This window comes from Athene noctua, chromosome 5 (assembly GCF_965140245.1).
Source record: "Athene noctua chromosome 5, bAthNoc1.hap1.1, whole genome shotgun sequence".
Lineage (NCBI taxonomy): Eukaryota > Metazoa > Chordata > Aves > Strigiformes > Strigidae > Athene > Athene noctua.
In genome coordinates this window covers 53,017,703-53,032,778 of record NC_134041.1, presented here as the reverse complement: position 1 = coordinate 53,032,778, position 15,076 = coordinate 53,017,703, and the positions used below count along the sequence as shown (strand labels likewise).

The following is a 15,076-nucleotide window of genomic DNA, read 5'->3' as shown; positions in this document are numbered from 1 at the left end:
ATGTTCTGGAAACGCCTCCTTATCACCTGGACCCTCCTCAGTCACCGCTACTCTTACTGCAGAGTGTCCTTGGCACTTACCCATGTTTCTTTTTGAGCCCAAATATTTTATTGTTTGCTTTTATCTTCCCCCATGCCACAGCAAGATGCTGTTTAAATGGAAAACAGGAAATTTGATCCCTCCTGGAAAATCAGTGTGTGAGGAGGGGTGGAAATGGTCCCTCATGTCTAAGCTCAGCTGCTCACCCGAGGGCTCAGGCACAGCCCACAGTCTTTCCCAAAGAGCCTCTGTGGACAAGGGGTGGCAGGAGCTCAGCCCATCACCTCCCACTGCAGCCTCAAAGCCCTCACTTCTCACCCGCTGCGGCACATGGCCAGCCGGGTTTCTGCTTTTCCAGAATCGCTGCATTTCCTTGCAAAACTCTGCAGGTGCAAGGTTTGCAAAGGGCTCACGATTTTCCCACTAGATGGAGTCTGGGAAAAAAAGAAACTGCAGCAGCACTGCACAGGGAAAGGGAGAGGAATTCCCATTTCCTGGAACGGGCTGTGGGACTGCAAGACAAGGCGTGGAGAGCTGCACTTGGGGTATCCCCCATCCTGAATGCCAGTAACAGGCATCCCTCTGCACCCTATGTGCCATGGTGAGTTCCTCATGGAAAAGCAGGGCTGGCCAAGCTCCGAGGAGGTGAACAATCCTTCTCACCCACTGCCCTGGGGAGATGCTCATTTACAATCATGTTATTGAGCTGCTCACCCCACCCCTGGGAGATGGCTGGACTCTGCCTGGCTCCCTGCATGTAGAGGGGTTAGCAGGAGGAGATCAAAAGAAGGAAAAAGCAACTGGGCTGCTTATTGCTGTGCCTTTCATTTCTCAGAAGCATTTGTGTCTCGGCTGTGGGCTCCCCAAGACCTCAAATTGAAGCCAGGCTCATGCAGAAGGGTGCATGCTGCAGAGTTGGGCCCTGTGCAGTGCCAGGACTTCCTTTCACACCCTGTTCTGCCATGCTGCCTTCTGCAAAGATCCCCACTCTGCGCCCTGGGCTCAACACAAGCATGAAGCTGCTGCCAAACCCACACCAGACCTGCCGTCCCATGTGCGGGGGCCCACAACCCCTTTCCCACAGAGACCATCCCCATCTGCATGTCCAAGACTTGTGGCCACTGCCAGCCCCATAGTACCAGACCCACAGGACGGCTGCCCACCCTCACTGCAACCAGGTGGGACCTGCCCCACCAGCCCTAACAGGGAAGCACTGCACCCCACGGGCCCCATGGTCCTGGCCACAAGCACACAGACTTCAAGCTCAGCCATTTATTTGCTCTACAGTGGCGCTGGGACCACCTCCTCCTGCCCTGCTGGCATCCACCGGCGTGGGGCCATTGCTTACTGCTCAGCAGCACCCTGGGGGACCACCAGTGCCACCAGGACAGCAGGCAGGAGCTGGGGCCACCAGCCACTCCAGCAGCTGGAAGGGATCGCAGATCTTCTCCTGAAGGGCAGAGAACATTCTGGGGCAGGATCAGCCAGAAGGAAGCAAGGGGCATTTCAGGAAAGTGACATTTCCCCCTGACTCACTCCCTGCCAGTGGGGCAGCCCAAGCAGACTTTCCATAGCTAGCATGGGGGCAGCCCCCGGGTCATTCCAGCTGCTTTTCCCTGCCGCAAGGAGGAAGCCAAGAGTTTCTCTGGGACTTTGGCTCTGCTTTTATCTGAGAAATGCCTCCTGCTTGGGCAGGGACATCTGCCCTTCCCCACATACAAGGTTGTGTTTCAGGGACACACAGCTGCAAGGCATTATCTCTCTTGTCTGCCATGGCTGGAGGGACTATCAAAGAGAGGAGGAGAGAGGATTCTAGCAGATAAAGGTGCTCCGTGCTGCGGGGTCAGGGTTGGCAGCCAGGGCCAAGCTCACATCAGCAGCTGGGAGAGCAGGAAGGAGCTGTGGGGATGGGCCATCACCTCCCTGGGGCAGGCTGTCCCTAGCCATCTCCCCAGGGGAAGGATATCTCTCCTTGGGAAATCTCAGGCAGGTCCAGCTGTCAGCCTCAGCAGCCCTCATGGACATGTTGGGGGGGGCAAGGGGCTCTCATGCCTGGTGGCTAGAGCAGACCCCCCTTTGAAGGGCCCCAACCTGCACTGGGCTGCAGTTGCCCAAAATAAGGTACCAGGCACCACCCTCGGTACCCCATGGGCTTCTGCCTGGCCCAGAAGGATTCAGGTCTCTTGATGTCATGCCATAGCCCCTCCAAGATCCCAGGACAACTCTGATGGCAGGGGACACCCGTGTCCCCATCTCTGAACCCAGCCATGGAGCTGCCTGCTACCAACCTTCACTCCTGTGCAACAGCAGCCCTGCTGAGCAGCAGTGTTGGCCCCACCAGCTCGGATCAGGAACTTCTCTGAAAACCTGGAGCTCCGCAAGATCGCAGCCATTTCAGCATCCACGTCGACCACCTCTCCTTCCTGGGGGCAAGGGGACAGTCACAGCGCTGGGATCCAGAATATGTGACCCAGGGACTCCAGCCACCCAGTCACAGGACAAGGGGAGCTAAAGCAGGGGAGCCAGCAGACTGGCCCAAAACCTTGAGAAACACCCACAACAACCAAGCAGCTGGCTTCAAACCCTCCTGTGAAGCCACCATGGATGTCCTGCTCCTATCTTCACCCCAGTGCAAGGCATGCATCTGACTCCCTTTCTCACCTCTGTTTGCACCTCCCCTGGTTTGGACAGCCCCTCTGCTCCCACCTACCACCCCCTCTACCAAAGCTTACCCCCAAAATCACAAAGAATGCTGCTGAGTAGCACTGCTTCATCAGCTCTTCCCCATCCCTACAGACCAGGACTGTTTGGCATTCTGGGGAGCCCCAGCATGCCTCCTCCCACCTTGAAGGTGAAGTTGGCATCAAACACCATCTCTCGCTCGTGCCCCACGATCCCACCATTGTAGATGACCTGTCCTGGCCCAGTCCAGCTGCTACCGGGTACCTTGAACAGGCGGAAAGTTGCAGAGACAAAGCGGCAGTCACCTGCAAGGGGGAAGTGTGTGGGTTGGGCACCAAGTGCTCAGGCTGGGAACCGGTAGAGCCCGGGATCCCAGCACAGCACTCCACAGCTGCCTGGAGCCAACACTCCCTGGTCAGACCCTCACCAACAATGCCCTCCAGCTCCCTGTCGCCGATGGTGATGGGGCTGGAGGTGACCAGGCACGGGGGGCTGAACCCCACCTCCGCAGCAATGCTGTACAGGTCTCTCCAGTACAGGGCTCCTGCCAGGCACTCCCCTAGCACAACACCACAGACACAGTGATGGAAGCAAAGGTCTGGTCCCCCATCCCATGTCATCCCCATCATGAAGCCCTACGCACCCCACAGCACCCTGTGCTTCCGAACGGTCTCGCTCAGGCGCTGGCTGGCGTAGATGTCACTGAAGTACATCTCTCCCCCAGGCTGGAAGGTAGCGAAGAGTGAAGGGAGACCCCAAGAAGCAATGGGACAAAAGGGGTGGGCAGAACTGGCCACCCCCCACTGCTACCCTGCTAGACACCCCCTGCAGAGGTGCCCTCCCCTGGCCCCATCCTGCATCCCCACCTTGCTGGATCCCATTTGCTGCATCCCAGTGGCACCCCAACTGCAGGCCCACCCCATCTCTGCTCCACTCCCACCATGGGCACCAGCCCCAGCATAACCTTCAGCACACGGTAGGCCTCCCGCAGCACGGCCCTCTTGTCGGGGGAGAGGTTGATCACGCAGTTGGAGCTGGGGAGGAGGAGACTGAGGTTCATTTCTACTCTCTCACATGCTCAGCACCACCAGCTGCTGCACATCCACTGGCTGCTGTGTGTCCCACTGCTTCATTCAGGATTTGGAGACATCAATTTGACCACAAAAAGGGTGGTTTGTATACTCCCAGGCTCTAGCCCAGAGTCTGCCTTGGAATTTTCCCTTTCCTAAACACGTGCTCCTGAAATGGGTGACCCAAGTGGGATGCAGTCCTGGACTTGGGCAGCAGCAGTATCAGGGGTGGCAGTGCCCTGTGCTGTACTTACATGACAATATCATAGCTCTCATCAGCCAGCCCGGCGTCACCCAGCTTCTCCATGTAGCCCTGGAGGAACTCCACGTTTGTCTTTTGGTAGCCAAACTTGTCCATGTGGTAGGCAATGTGCTTTTTTGCCACCTCGACCTGGGAGAAGGAAGAAAACAATGGTGGGGGGGATGCTGAGGGGAAAAGGGGAAGCCCTCAGCTCCACGCCATACCTGGCCCTCGGTCATGTCTATCCCGGTGACATGGCCCTGCTCCCCAACCAGCTGGCTCAGCAGGTAGCAGTCCCTGCCGCTGCCACTGCCCAGGTCCAGGATCCGGCATGACTCCAGGCACTCAGGGATGACCAGACCACAGCCGTAGTACCTGGGAGGATGAGGAGCTGAGCAGGGCAGAGGTGCATCCACAGCACAGCAGTCCAGGGTGTTGCAGTTCACAGGGATGCAGCAGTGGAGGGGAGACCCCGGGGTTTACCTGGCTACCACCTCCTCGTGGACACGCTTCAAAGCATCTCTCACTGCCTTGGGAAGGGGCCTGGCCGAGGTGACGCACGCATTGGTTTTCAGGTCCTCTGACTTCTGCAGCTCTTTGCCATAGTAATCCTGAGGTGGGAAGGACAGAGGCCACCAAACTACAGCAAGTTGTGCACCAGGGGCTTCCCATGCACCAAAACATGGGGGCCATGCCTGCAGTAAGCTTGCACACACCTCCAGTGTCCTGCAGCACTGGCGCTCTCGTTTGCACCCAGCTAAAAATTAGGTTAACATCAAGTATCCCTTTGCCCCCTCCTCTTCAACTCCCTTTGCTTGCATGCACAGACGTGTTTTTGCAGTAGGGGATTTAATTCACATTTGCAGTAACTTTGCAGGCTGCAGCCATCATTTCCCCAGCCAAGAGGGATGCAGAGAACAAGGGCAGGGAAACACGGGGTTGCTCAACCCCCCATCCCTGTGGGAAACGGGAGAAAAGAAGCCAACTGTACATAATGTTTCTATCCAGGCCCCGAACCAAGCTTTATCCTGACCCAGCAGGTATCCCGGCACAGCCTGGGCTCGGCCCACCCTGACCAGCCACCCCGTCCCCCGCCAGCTCCCACGCACACCCCCTCACCTGCACCTCCCGGTGGATCTGCTCTCCACAGGGGGCTGCCACTGCAACAGGAACGTGGAGCTGTTGCCTGACGCCACAGCCATGGGCACCGCGCCAGGCCCTCCGGAAGGCCCTGAACCTCCCTTCTTCCCCCGAATACAAGAGCACTTTTTGTCCCCCGCCACCCCGGCAGTACCCAGGGAGACACTCCAAACTTCCAGGCTAGTGGAATGCTCCTGGGGGCGTCTGACAACATTTCCCCCCCCCCCCCCAACCCCTCAGCCCCAACCGCCCAGGAGAGATGAGCCCCCAAAAACTATAGAGGAAATCCCACCCCCACCCCAGCTCTGCAGAGAGCCCTCGGTCCCAGGGCTGTTCCCAGGGAGGCCCCAGCACCCCGCAGCAGAGGCCCCAGGATGCCTTACTGACTCCAGCTGCAGTGCCTCGGCTGGACTCTGCCCAGCCTGGGCCATGCTCCGCCCCGGCACCCTGCACCGCCCCGGCACCAGCTCCCGCCTGGCACAGCCCCCGGGCACACAGCCCCCGGGCACACAGCCCCCCAGCCTCTCCGCAGGGCCCCAGGCATGGCGGGGGAGCTGGCCCCTTTCCTGTGGGGGTCATGCTGCTGTTTGCCTGCACCCACCCCCCCAAAACCCCACCCTGCTAACCCCCCCCCCCCCCAAACAACTCGGCACCCCCATGGCACAGCCCTGTGCCTGTTCACCCCAAATGCAGGGAGACCCGAGTTTAATGCCACAGGGCTGCTCCAGCCCCTGCAGAGGACAGGACCTTGGAAGGGACGAGCCATCTGCAGCAAGGACATGCTGCATCTGCAAAGCCCCTGAAGCTGAAGCACGACAGGGGACAGTGGGGGGCAGAGACCCACCGTCCCAGTCCCGCCCCTGCACAGGGACCACCAGTGACAGCATCCAGCACAGACTCTGCTGCAGCTTGGTGGTGTTCAGGGCAGCTTTTATTCCCAGCAAGTGAGTCACAGCTTCTCCAGCAGCTCAAGAGAAATCCTCATTCCCAAAGTACATCTGCAAAACTGGGGATCAGGACCCCTCTCCAAGGCAAAAATACCTGCCATGACCCCTGGACTAATGATGGCACCTTCATGGGGATGCAGGAGCTGTGGTGCCATTAAGTGAAGCTCAAACAGGCAGCAACACTGGAGGAAATGGTGAAATCCAGCCCAGGACAAGGCTCTGCAGCACAGGAGCCAAACCCCAGCAGTGCTCCAACAGGAACATGGCAGGCCAATGCCCATGCTCAGCCTGCCTTCACGTATCAGCTGATGAAAAGCACACTCGGGCAAACAAGTGCTTCCCGTGCACTCCAAGTGCTCCAGATAAGTGACTTACCAAAAACAAGACACGGTATTTATAGCCTAGGCCTGATGTCGCTCCCTGGGATGTTGAAGAGGAGCTCGGTCACTAGTCCCCCAACACAGAGCAGTGCAGAACTGAGCTCATGATGCTCTCCTGCCTGCATCCCAGCCGGGCCTTTGGATACCTTCCCAACCAGATTAAAAACTCACACCATGGCCACGGCTGCTTCACCAAGAGCTGGAGCAGCAGCCCAGGAAGAGGAATGCGGTTGAAGGCCAAGGCAGTGCAGATGGGTTGGCAAGGGGATGACGTTCCAAATTCTGGCAGAGTGGAAAATAAGATAACCTCCAAGCAGGACGCTGGCCAAACCACGTCCAGCTGGACCAGCGACAGAGGTGTGTGCCCAGATTCCTGCTTCCAGAAATTCTGGCCTGGGACTGGCACCTCAGTCTACACCGAAGCACTTCTCTCACCCACCCAGACACTTACAGCTCCCACTGATTAACATGCCCTAAATAAACTGCACTCTGCCACCTCTGTGTCTAAATACAGACCAATGCCAAACAGCACCTGTATTTAAAACCCACAGCTTGATTTTATGCATTTCTTGCCAGGTGTGCTGGTGTGGGCTGAGCACCTCACACTACAGGGGAAGTAAGTGGACATGGGAATTGTTGAAGGGAGTAAAGTTTCAGGTAAATTTGTTTCAGCTAAGCACTGACGAGTAAGCGAGCATTCTGGAGCAGAGACGTGGATGGAGACATGTGAGAGGGGTCCACATGCCCAGAAACACAGACTCTGCACATATCCCAGCTAACATCCAGCACCATCCAGAGACAGGTCTGAACCCCAGGGTCTGGAGGGGAAAGGATGCTTCGCTGCCCTTGGTACCAGTCGAGATGTCCTCTTGCCTTCGGCTGTGTTTCATTTCAGCAAGTGACTCAGCTGGTCCTGTAAGTTTGAGGACTGCTCAACGCTGGGGACCAAGCAAGAAGAGGTTCACAGTGAGATCTGCTCCCCAGACTGCGCTGTGCTGCCTGCATCCAAGGGACCAGAACAGCTCTAGCACTGACGCTACAGCAAAGAGAAATCCTGGGGTTCCCCAACCCACCTCCGTGTCCCCACAAGGCAAACCTCATTTTGTGCATCTGTAAGCAGGCAGCTCTGCTCTACACCACCCTCATCTCTGATCACGAACAACCTCACAGGCTCTATCACATTAATGAAACAAATGTAAGTTTTGGTATAAATCACCCCTTCACTCAGATTTCCACCTCTTCACAGAACTGAAACACTGTCTTGCTAGGCCAGCATCTGCTTCAAAGGCAGCTGCAAAAACCTTTTTACTCCGTTTTCCCCTCACCCTACTCCATCACTCTTCCCTTCCCATCAGCCCCCACACGTCCCCCACATCCTCCTAGCATTCCTTTGGCTGAGTACTCACTTCTTCTGAATTGCTTCTTGCCTAGATGAGAAAAGAAGACAAAAAGAGCATTAGAAAAACAAAATCTCAGCAACAGGGTTCATGTTATGTTGAAGAAAAGTGACTTGATCAAGGGCTCAGGAAGCCAAAAGCCCACTGTTTCTGGATTAAGTCCTGAGAGGACAGCAGCAGCACTGGCTTCTCCCCTTTAGCCCTAGATGCATCACACACTCTCACAGGAGACATGTGCCTGGCAAACAGGAGGCAAAAACCTCAGCTCCCACCCCAAAACAGCCTGAGCTGTACCAGTAGAGCTGGAGAGGGCTGGAAGATCCCAGTTCCAGGGTCTGCTCAGCTTTGAGGAGCTGGGCAAGAGGGGTCGGTCTGAGTGAGCTTCAAGTAGAACAGAAAGGGATTGAGGGATCCATTCAGCTCTCCAGACAGAATGTGGTGTCCCCTACTTACTGGTACTGTAGATGAGTGGTTATTATGGCCATTTTCCTTAAACTCTGTGGAGAACAAGAAAAGAAAAGAATGAATGTCTGATGGGACTAGTTCAGCAGAATCACAAGACAAGCTGTCCCAATGCCCCAGGTTGCTCCTCCAACACAGTCATCCCTGTACCACCGCACTGCCCCCAAAACACCAACACCGGTATCCATTAGCAGTGGCACACTCCCCTCTTCTTTCCCAATGACAGGCACAGGCACTAAGTGCCTTGTTTCAACCTACAGTCCCTTGAACTTTCCTGTAGAGATGGCACAGATTAAGGGCTGGCTTGGGCTGCAGGATGCTGGAAGGCCAGGAGCACACATGGGTTTGAAGAAGCACTAAATTACTCTGGCCACCAGCTCTGCTGCCTGAAATACATTTCAGGACTCCAGTAACTTATCTGTGTATCTGTTCTTATAACCCTTCTCTCCTCCCGCCCACTGGAAACAGTGCTCTACAGATAAACACAGCTTACATCTTCCGAGTGCAGGATGGCATCTTCTTGCATCACCATGTTTCTAGCAGCTTGACCCAGGAGCTAAAAGACAAATGCACAGGCCAGACTGAGAGGCAGCAGCTCTTCCCAAGGCACTTGTGATGGCGGCTCAGCAGACCTCCACGCCCAGCTGACAGGCCAGGGGCCCAAGGTGACACGGTGTGAGGCTGGTGGGGAGCCTGTGCCCCCTCCACAGAGCACACAGGATTAAGGAGAGCCTGAGGCATCGCTCCAGCCTGTCACTCTGGAGAGATGTCATGAGGCAAAGGCAGCCTCCAGCCTCCCACCGCCTCCCCAGCGCTGTCAGAGGCACCTGGAGCCCAGGGTGCTGGCATGCGTAGCCCAAGAGCCTACGGCGGCGCCCCGCCGGCACGGCCATGCCGGCAGCCGGGGTCCCCCTGTCCCCGTCCCCTGCCCAGTCCCAAGGATGTCCCCGCACCTCCCCGCCACAGACTACAGCTCCCAGCATGCCCCGCGCCCCACCGGACTACAGCTCCCAGCATGCCCGGCGCCGCCCGCCCGCCCCCGGCGGCCCCGCTCAGCAGCCGCCGGGGCTCGGCCGGGCCGCAGCTCCCCGGCCGGTCCGCCCCGCCCGGCCGCCGCCCCCGACAAGACTGCCCCGGGGGAGAGGGGGGCGGCCGGGCCGGGTTGGTCCAGATCGCCCGCCGCCCCCGGCTCCTCCCCGCAGGCCTCGCAGCCGCGCTGCATGCCGGGCTCTGTAGTCGGCGGTCCGACGGCACCCGCCGCTCACCTCGGCGCTGCGGGAGCCCTTCAGCACCTGCTTGGTGAGGGCGATCACGTCGGTGCCGCAGCTCGTCACCTTCTCGGTCAGGAGCCCCTTCACCGAGTGGCCGAAGCGCGCCTGGGCGTCCGCCGCGCCCCCCGCCGCCATCTTACCCTGCCCGCGCCCCGCCTCGCCCCGCCGGGCGCCGCTACGGCGAGTACCGGGGGCCAGAAGAGTCGGGAAGGCGCAGGGCCCGCGGCGGGCGGGGGTAGTGCTGTGGAGGGGCCGCCTCTGCTCCGGGCCGGTCCCCTCGGGGCTCTTATCCCCCCGTGGCCTGCCCCAGGACTCGGATATCACCCCGGGCACGGACACCCCGAGGTTGCCTCGCACTGCCCAGTGCTGCCCGGGGCTGACCGGTGCTGCCCAGCGCTGCCCAGCACCGACCAGAGCTGATCAGGGCTCCTCAGCGCTGACCGGTGCTTGCCCAGGGCTGCCCAGCGGTGCCAGGGGCGGCCCAGCACTCACTAGCACTGACCAGGACTGCCCAGCACTGCCAAGTGCTGCCTGTTGCTGCCCACCGCCACCCAGGGCTGACACTCAGGGCTGACCAGGGCTTCTCAGCATTCCCAGTGCTGACCAGGGCTTCTCTGCACTCCCCAGTGCTTGCCCAGTGCTGCCCAGTGCCCCCAGCCCTGTGCTGCCCATCCCCTCCTGGGCACATTGAGGGTCTCCCAGGCTGGGGACAGACCACAGTGCCCCACCAGCACCCAGAGGAGATCCTGAGGACTCAGCTACCCCCACACCCCTCGCCTGTCATGAGGCCCTGAGTATAGAGCCCCAAGGATGGATCCAGCCCCAGGCATTCCCTGGCTCGAAGCCTGCTGGATGCAGCTCCCCCACGGCCACCCGGTGCGGCCATGGCCCCACTGCCCTTGCTCCTTGTCAGGTGCCCAGCTGCAGATCTGGCCATGGGCCCAAGAGCTCAGTTCTCCCCCTCTCCATCCCCCAATAAGGAGGCGAGCCCGCCTCGGGGTCAAGGCGATGACCCCACAGCTGGTATAAAGGCCCCCTGCGCTGCCGCAGCCCCGCAGCCGGCCCTGCCATGCCACTGCTGGGGGCCCTGCTGCTGGCCCTGGCCCTGCTCTGCGCCTGGGAGCTGGTGCGACAGCGAGCCACCTCAGGGATGGGGACAGGTTTGGGGCGCCCACGGAGCCTGCCAGCCCTACCGCTGGTGGGGAGCCTGCTGCAGCTGGCTGGGCATCCCCAGCTCCACCTGCGGCTCTGGCGTCTGCAGAGCCACTACGGCAGCCTCTACGCCCTCTGGATGGGCTCCCACTACGTGGTGGTGGTCAACAGCTACCGGCACGCCAGGGAGGTGCTGCTGAAGAAGGGGAAGGCTTTCGCCGGACGGCCCCGCACTGTGAGTTGGCAGCAGGTTTTGGGGGGATGCCCTCCCACTGCAGCATTGGGTGAAGTGGGGGGAATGCTCCCAAGAAAGGCACTGGCACCCAGCAGGGTCCATCTCCTCTCCCCATCCTGCCTGCAGCAAAGCAATGGCAGGGGCAGCCCCTCTCTGCCCTGTTCCCCAGGGTGAATACTGCGCATCCTCCACCCTGAGGGTGTCCGTTCTCCCTCAGGGCTGGCTGCATCTTGGGGCATGGGGATGTGGGTTCAGGTATCATCAGGCTCCTTGCACCCCCTAGTATCCTGGGCACCCCAGCCCCTAACCCTGGCATATGTCCCCAGACCTCTCCACCAGTCCTCACCAGGGGGGAAAGCAAAGCTCATGGCCTGGGCTTTGTGTGCCAGCACTAAGCACCAGCCCCCAGACCAACCCTGGGATGAGATGAGATGCTTACCCATCCCCCCAGCATCACCCCTCTCTGACACACGACCCCTGGGGGGCTGCCCTGCAGCAGGGTGACTCCGGGGCTGCCTGTCCCACAGGTGACCACAGACCTGCTGTCCCGGGGGGGCAAGGACATCGCCTTTGCCAGCTACGGGCCCCTCTGGAAGTTCCAGCGCAAGCTGGTGCACACTGCCCTCTCCATGTTCGGGGAGGGCTCACTCGCCCTCGAGAGGATCAGTAAGTGTTCCCTGCCAGACCCCAGGCTCCCTCCCATCTCTGTCTCCCTCCCGCACTTAATCTGGGCTAGGCTTTCCCTTTCTCTGTGCCCTGACCCTCTGGGAACCAAGGGGAAACTCATTGGCTCAGCCCGACACCCCGGCACCACCACCACCCACCCCACCCCCAGTTTGTCTAGGAGGGGCTCAGTCCCTGTCCTTCCATCCCCAGTGCTTTATTCACACTTCTCCCCATCCATTTTCTGCCCCGAGCTTTGGCTCTCCTCACTCTCAGCTGGGGAAACTGAGGCATGAAGCCAGCACCTGGCTTGCTGGGCTCCCTGCTCCACCCAGGAGGAGCATCAAGCCACACACGGAGACTTCCCTGCGTGTCTCCATCTTCTCTGTCCCTCCCCAGCACCCAGCACTGTCCCTTCTGCCCATCCCAGCCCCTCAGGGCTCAGCCTGCCTCTCCCTTCCGCCTCAGTCTGCCGGGAGGCTGCATCCCTCTGCGAGACGCTCAGCGCTGCGCAGGATATGGCCCTCGACATGGCCCCCGAGCTCACACGGGCCGTCACCAACGTGGTCTGCTCCCTCTGCTTCAACTCCTCGTACCGGCGCGGGGACCCCGAGTTCGAGGCCATGCTGGAGTACAGCCAGGGTATTGTGGACACCGTGGCCAAGGAGAGCTTGGTGGACATCTTCCCCTGGCTCCAGGTGAGCAGGGACACGGGGACTGCCTGATCCTTTCACCTTGGATGAGAGGAAGGACCTGGGATGTGTCCTGCGGCAGGGAGCTACCTGAGTCCCCCGGGGTTAGTTGGGTCCCTGCCCTGGTGTCCCACAAGAGCCAGGACCTTGGTGGGCACAGAGCAACTGCCTGGGGGCCTGCAGAAGCTGGGCTGAGCTGGAGCCACTTGCTGTAATGGGGCTTTTCTCCTCTAGATCTTCCCCAACAAGGATCTGGCCCTGCTGAAGAGGTGCCTCAAGGTCCGGGACCAGCTGCTCCAGCAGAAGTTCACCGAACACAAGGTGCCAATGGGGCCAGGACAGGGAGATGCTGGGGAATTTTGGGGTGCTGGAGCTGGGGTGGAGGGGACTGTGCCCAGGACAGCCTGGCTCACATGTGTGCCCTGGCAGGAAGCCTTCTGCGGGGACGCCGTGAGGGACCTCATGGACGCCCTGCTGCAAGTGAGGCTCAGTGCGGAGAACAGCAGCCCCCCGGCACCAGGGCTGGAGCTGACCGACGACCACCTCCTCATGACAGTGGGGGACATCTTCGGGGCTGGCGTGGAGACAACCACGACTGTGCTCAAATGGGCTGTGCTCTACCTGCTCCACCACCCCGAGGTAGGGTCCATGCCACACATCGGGGGACCTGGCTCCCTTTGGCACCAGGAACATTGTAGGGGGCTTTGGGGGAGGCAGGTGCCAAGAGAGATGTCAGGCTTTGCAAATAAGCTGGATCAGGCTGTGGGCATTTTAGTTCTGCCCTGCACAACCTGTGAGGACATGCTGGTGATGCTCAGTGTACCCCACTGCCACGGGGAGCCCCTGCACACAGGGCAAACCTCTACCTGCTCCCACACCAGCCCTTGCTCTGCTCCCAGGTCCAGAGGAAGATCCAAGAGGAGATGGATGAGAAAATCGGCCTGGCACGTCACCCCCACCTTAGCGACCGCCCACTGCTGCCCTACCTGGAGGCCACCATCAGCGAAGTGCTGCGCATCCGGCCTGTGTCCCCCCTGCTCATCCCACACGTGTCCCTTGCTGACACCAGGTGAGACCCCCAGGACGCATCTGGGACGCAGGCAGAGACTGTGGGAGGGAGCAACTGTCTCACTCTGTGTTCATCTTGCAGCATCGGGGAATATTCCATCCCCAAGGGTGCCAGGGTCGTCATCAACCTCTGGTCCGTGCACCATGATGAGAAGGAGTGGGACAAGCCCGAGGAGTTCAATCCTGGTGTGTTGGGTGCTCCCTGTCCTCCCGGGTAACAGGGACAGCAGGGTGGGCAGAATGGGAGAGGCTGAGCCTGGGAGAGGCTTAGTGGTGGGAGGTTGGATCCTGCTCCCCCCTGGCTGGGACATTTGCACCTCTGCTATTTCAGCTCAGTAGGGAGGGACACACGTGTGATGAACTTGGGCAGGTCTCAGGCAGAAGGGACCGATCCCTGCCAACACCAATGGTGCCCCTTGCCCTTGCAGGCCGCTTCCTGGATAAGCAGGGCCAGCACATCCACTCGCCCTCACCCAGCTACCTTCCCTTTGGAGCCGGGATCCGCGTCTGCCTGGGCGAAGTCCTGGCCAAGATGGAGCTCTTCCTCTTCCTGGCCTGGGTGCTGCAGAGGTTCACGCTCGAGTGCCCCCAGGACCAGCCCCTGCCCTCTCTGGAGGGCAAGTTTGGCGTCGTGCTGCAGGTGCAGAAGTTTCAGGTGAAGGCCAGGCTGCGGGATGCCTGGCGAGCCGCCTCGTGATGGGGATGAGCCCTGGATCCCAGGCAGTGGTGGGATGGAATGGGATGGGATGGGAGCACAGAGACCGCCTGCCCCATGCATGTGGGGTGGTCTGGATAAAGCTGTTCCCAATGCAGCCTGACTCTGGCTGATTTTCGGGCAGGCAATGAAGGGCAGGGGAGAGGTGGGTGTGTGCCTGAGATGTATGGTGGCCCCACAACTTCATGTGAGTGCTGGGCTGAGCTGTGAGGCCACAGCCCCTCTGTGGGGCTGGTAACACAAACAGCCCCTTTGCCCCCCCAGGGGTGTGGGGCCCATCCAGAGACAGCCACGAGTCATACAGACAAGCCCCCCTCCCCTAGCTGCTGGGGGAGAAGGGTTCACCCCAGCCAGGTAAGGGGGGAAAAGTGACCAGTGGGCACTGGGTGTTAGGGATGCCTAGGCTGTGCCCAGTGGCTGTGACACCAGGTGGGTGACCCTCGCTGGCCCCTGCCTCAGTTTCCCCACTGGGAGCAGGGAGAATGAACATGATGTGGACTGAGAGCTGAGCCTGCCATGGGGCAGGGAGAGTCCCCCAGCCCTGCCTTCCCCTGCCCTGTCCTAGGACAGCGTCCCCTGCCAGTGGGACAGGACAGGGTGCTCCCGCCAGTGGGACCCCCACCCGCTCCTTGCAGGGAAAAAAGAAGGAAACAGCTTGGAGTTTCCTGCAGTTTTAGCTCCCAACTGCTTCCTCTCCCACGGTACGCAGGCACACACGCGCTGCCGGCACGCGCAGGCGTATGCACACAGGTGCCTGCACACATGTGTACTTAGAAGTGTGTGTATGTACACAAAAGCACAGGAGGCATATTTATGCCTGTCGACACACGTGCATGTATGCACGCACATATGTCTATGCACACGTGTACACATGCAGCCCCTTGCAGACAGGTCGTGAGCACCTTGTAGAACCGCAGGGCCG

The 15,076-nt window shown here is 59.9% G+C and overlaps 3 protein-coding genes across 3 annotated transcripts; 1 reads left to right on the top strand and 2 right to left on the bottom strand.

Moving 5' to 3' along the window:
• Positions 1 to 1,309: 1,309 nt before the first annotated feature.
• AS3MT (arsenite methyltransferase) lies at positions 1,310 to 5,593 on the bottom strand. Its single transcript, XM_074908441.1, has 11 exons — positions 5,556 to 5,593; positions 5,152 to 5,192; positions 4,516 to 4,643; positions 4,257 to 4,407; positions 4,046 to 4,182; positions 3,686 to 3,755; positions 3,365 to 3,446; positions 3,149 to 3,280; positions 2,884 to 3,026; positions 2,328 to 2,462; positions 1,310 to 1,489 (listed from the first exon to the last, which is right to left on the bottom strand). Coding segments are annotated over exons 1-11 (1,119 nt in total). The 5' UTR covers positions 5,557 to 5,593; the 3' UTR covers positions 1,310 to 1,390.
• Positions 5,594 to 6,085: 492 nt separating this feature from the next.
• Positions 6,086 to 9,783, bottom strand: BORCS7 (BLOC-1 related complex subunit 7). The gene is made up of 5 exons (XM_074908440.1): positions 9,624 to 9,783; positions 8,852 to 8,914; positions 8,350 to 8,393; positions 7,906 to 7,926; positions 6,086 to 7,437 (listed from the first exon to the last, which is right to left on the bottom strand). The coding sequence occupies exons 1-5, from the start codon at positions 9,762 to 9,764 to the stop codon at positions 7,386 to 7,388; spliced, it is 321 nt and encodes a 106-aa protein (XP_074764541.1). The 5' UTR covers positions 9,765 to 9,783; the 3' UTR covers positions 6,086 to 7,385.
• A 915-nt stretch (positions 9,784 to 10,698) lies between these two features.
• On the top strand, positions 10,699 to 14,262 carry CYP17A1 (cytochrome P450 family 17 subfamily A member 1). The gene is made up of 8 exons (XM_074908439.1): positions 10,699 to 11,016; positions 11,544 to 11,682; positions 12,148 to 12,377; positions 12,606 to 12,692; positions 12,801 to 13,010; positions 13,271 to 13,440; positions 13,522 to 13,625; positions 13,868 to 14,262. The coding sequence occupies exons 1-8, from the start codon at positions 10,699 to 10,701 to the stop codon at positions 14,134 to 14,136; spliced, it is 1,527 nt and encodes a 508-aa protein (XP_074764540.1). The 3' UTR covers positions 14,137 to 14,262.
• Positions 14,263 to 15,076: the final 814 nt, after the last annotated feature.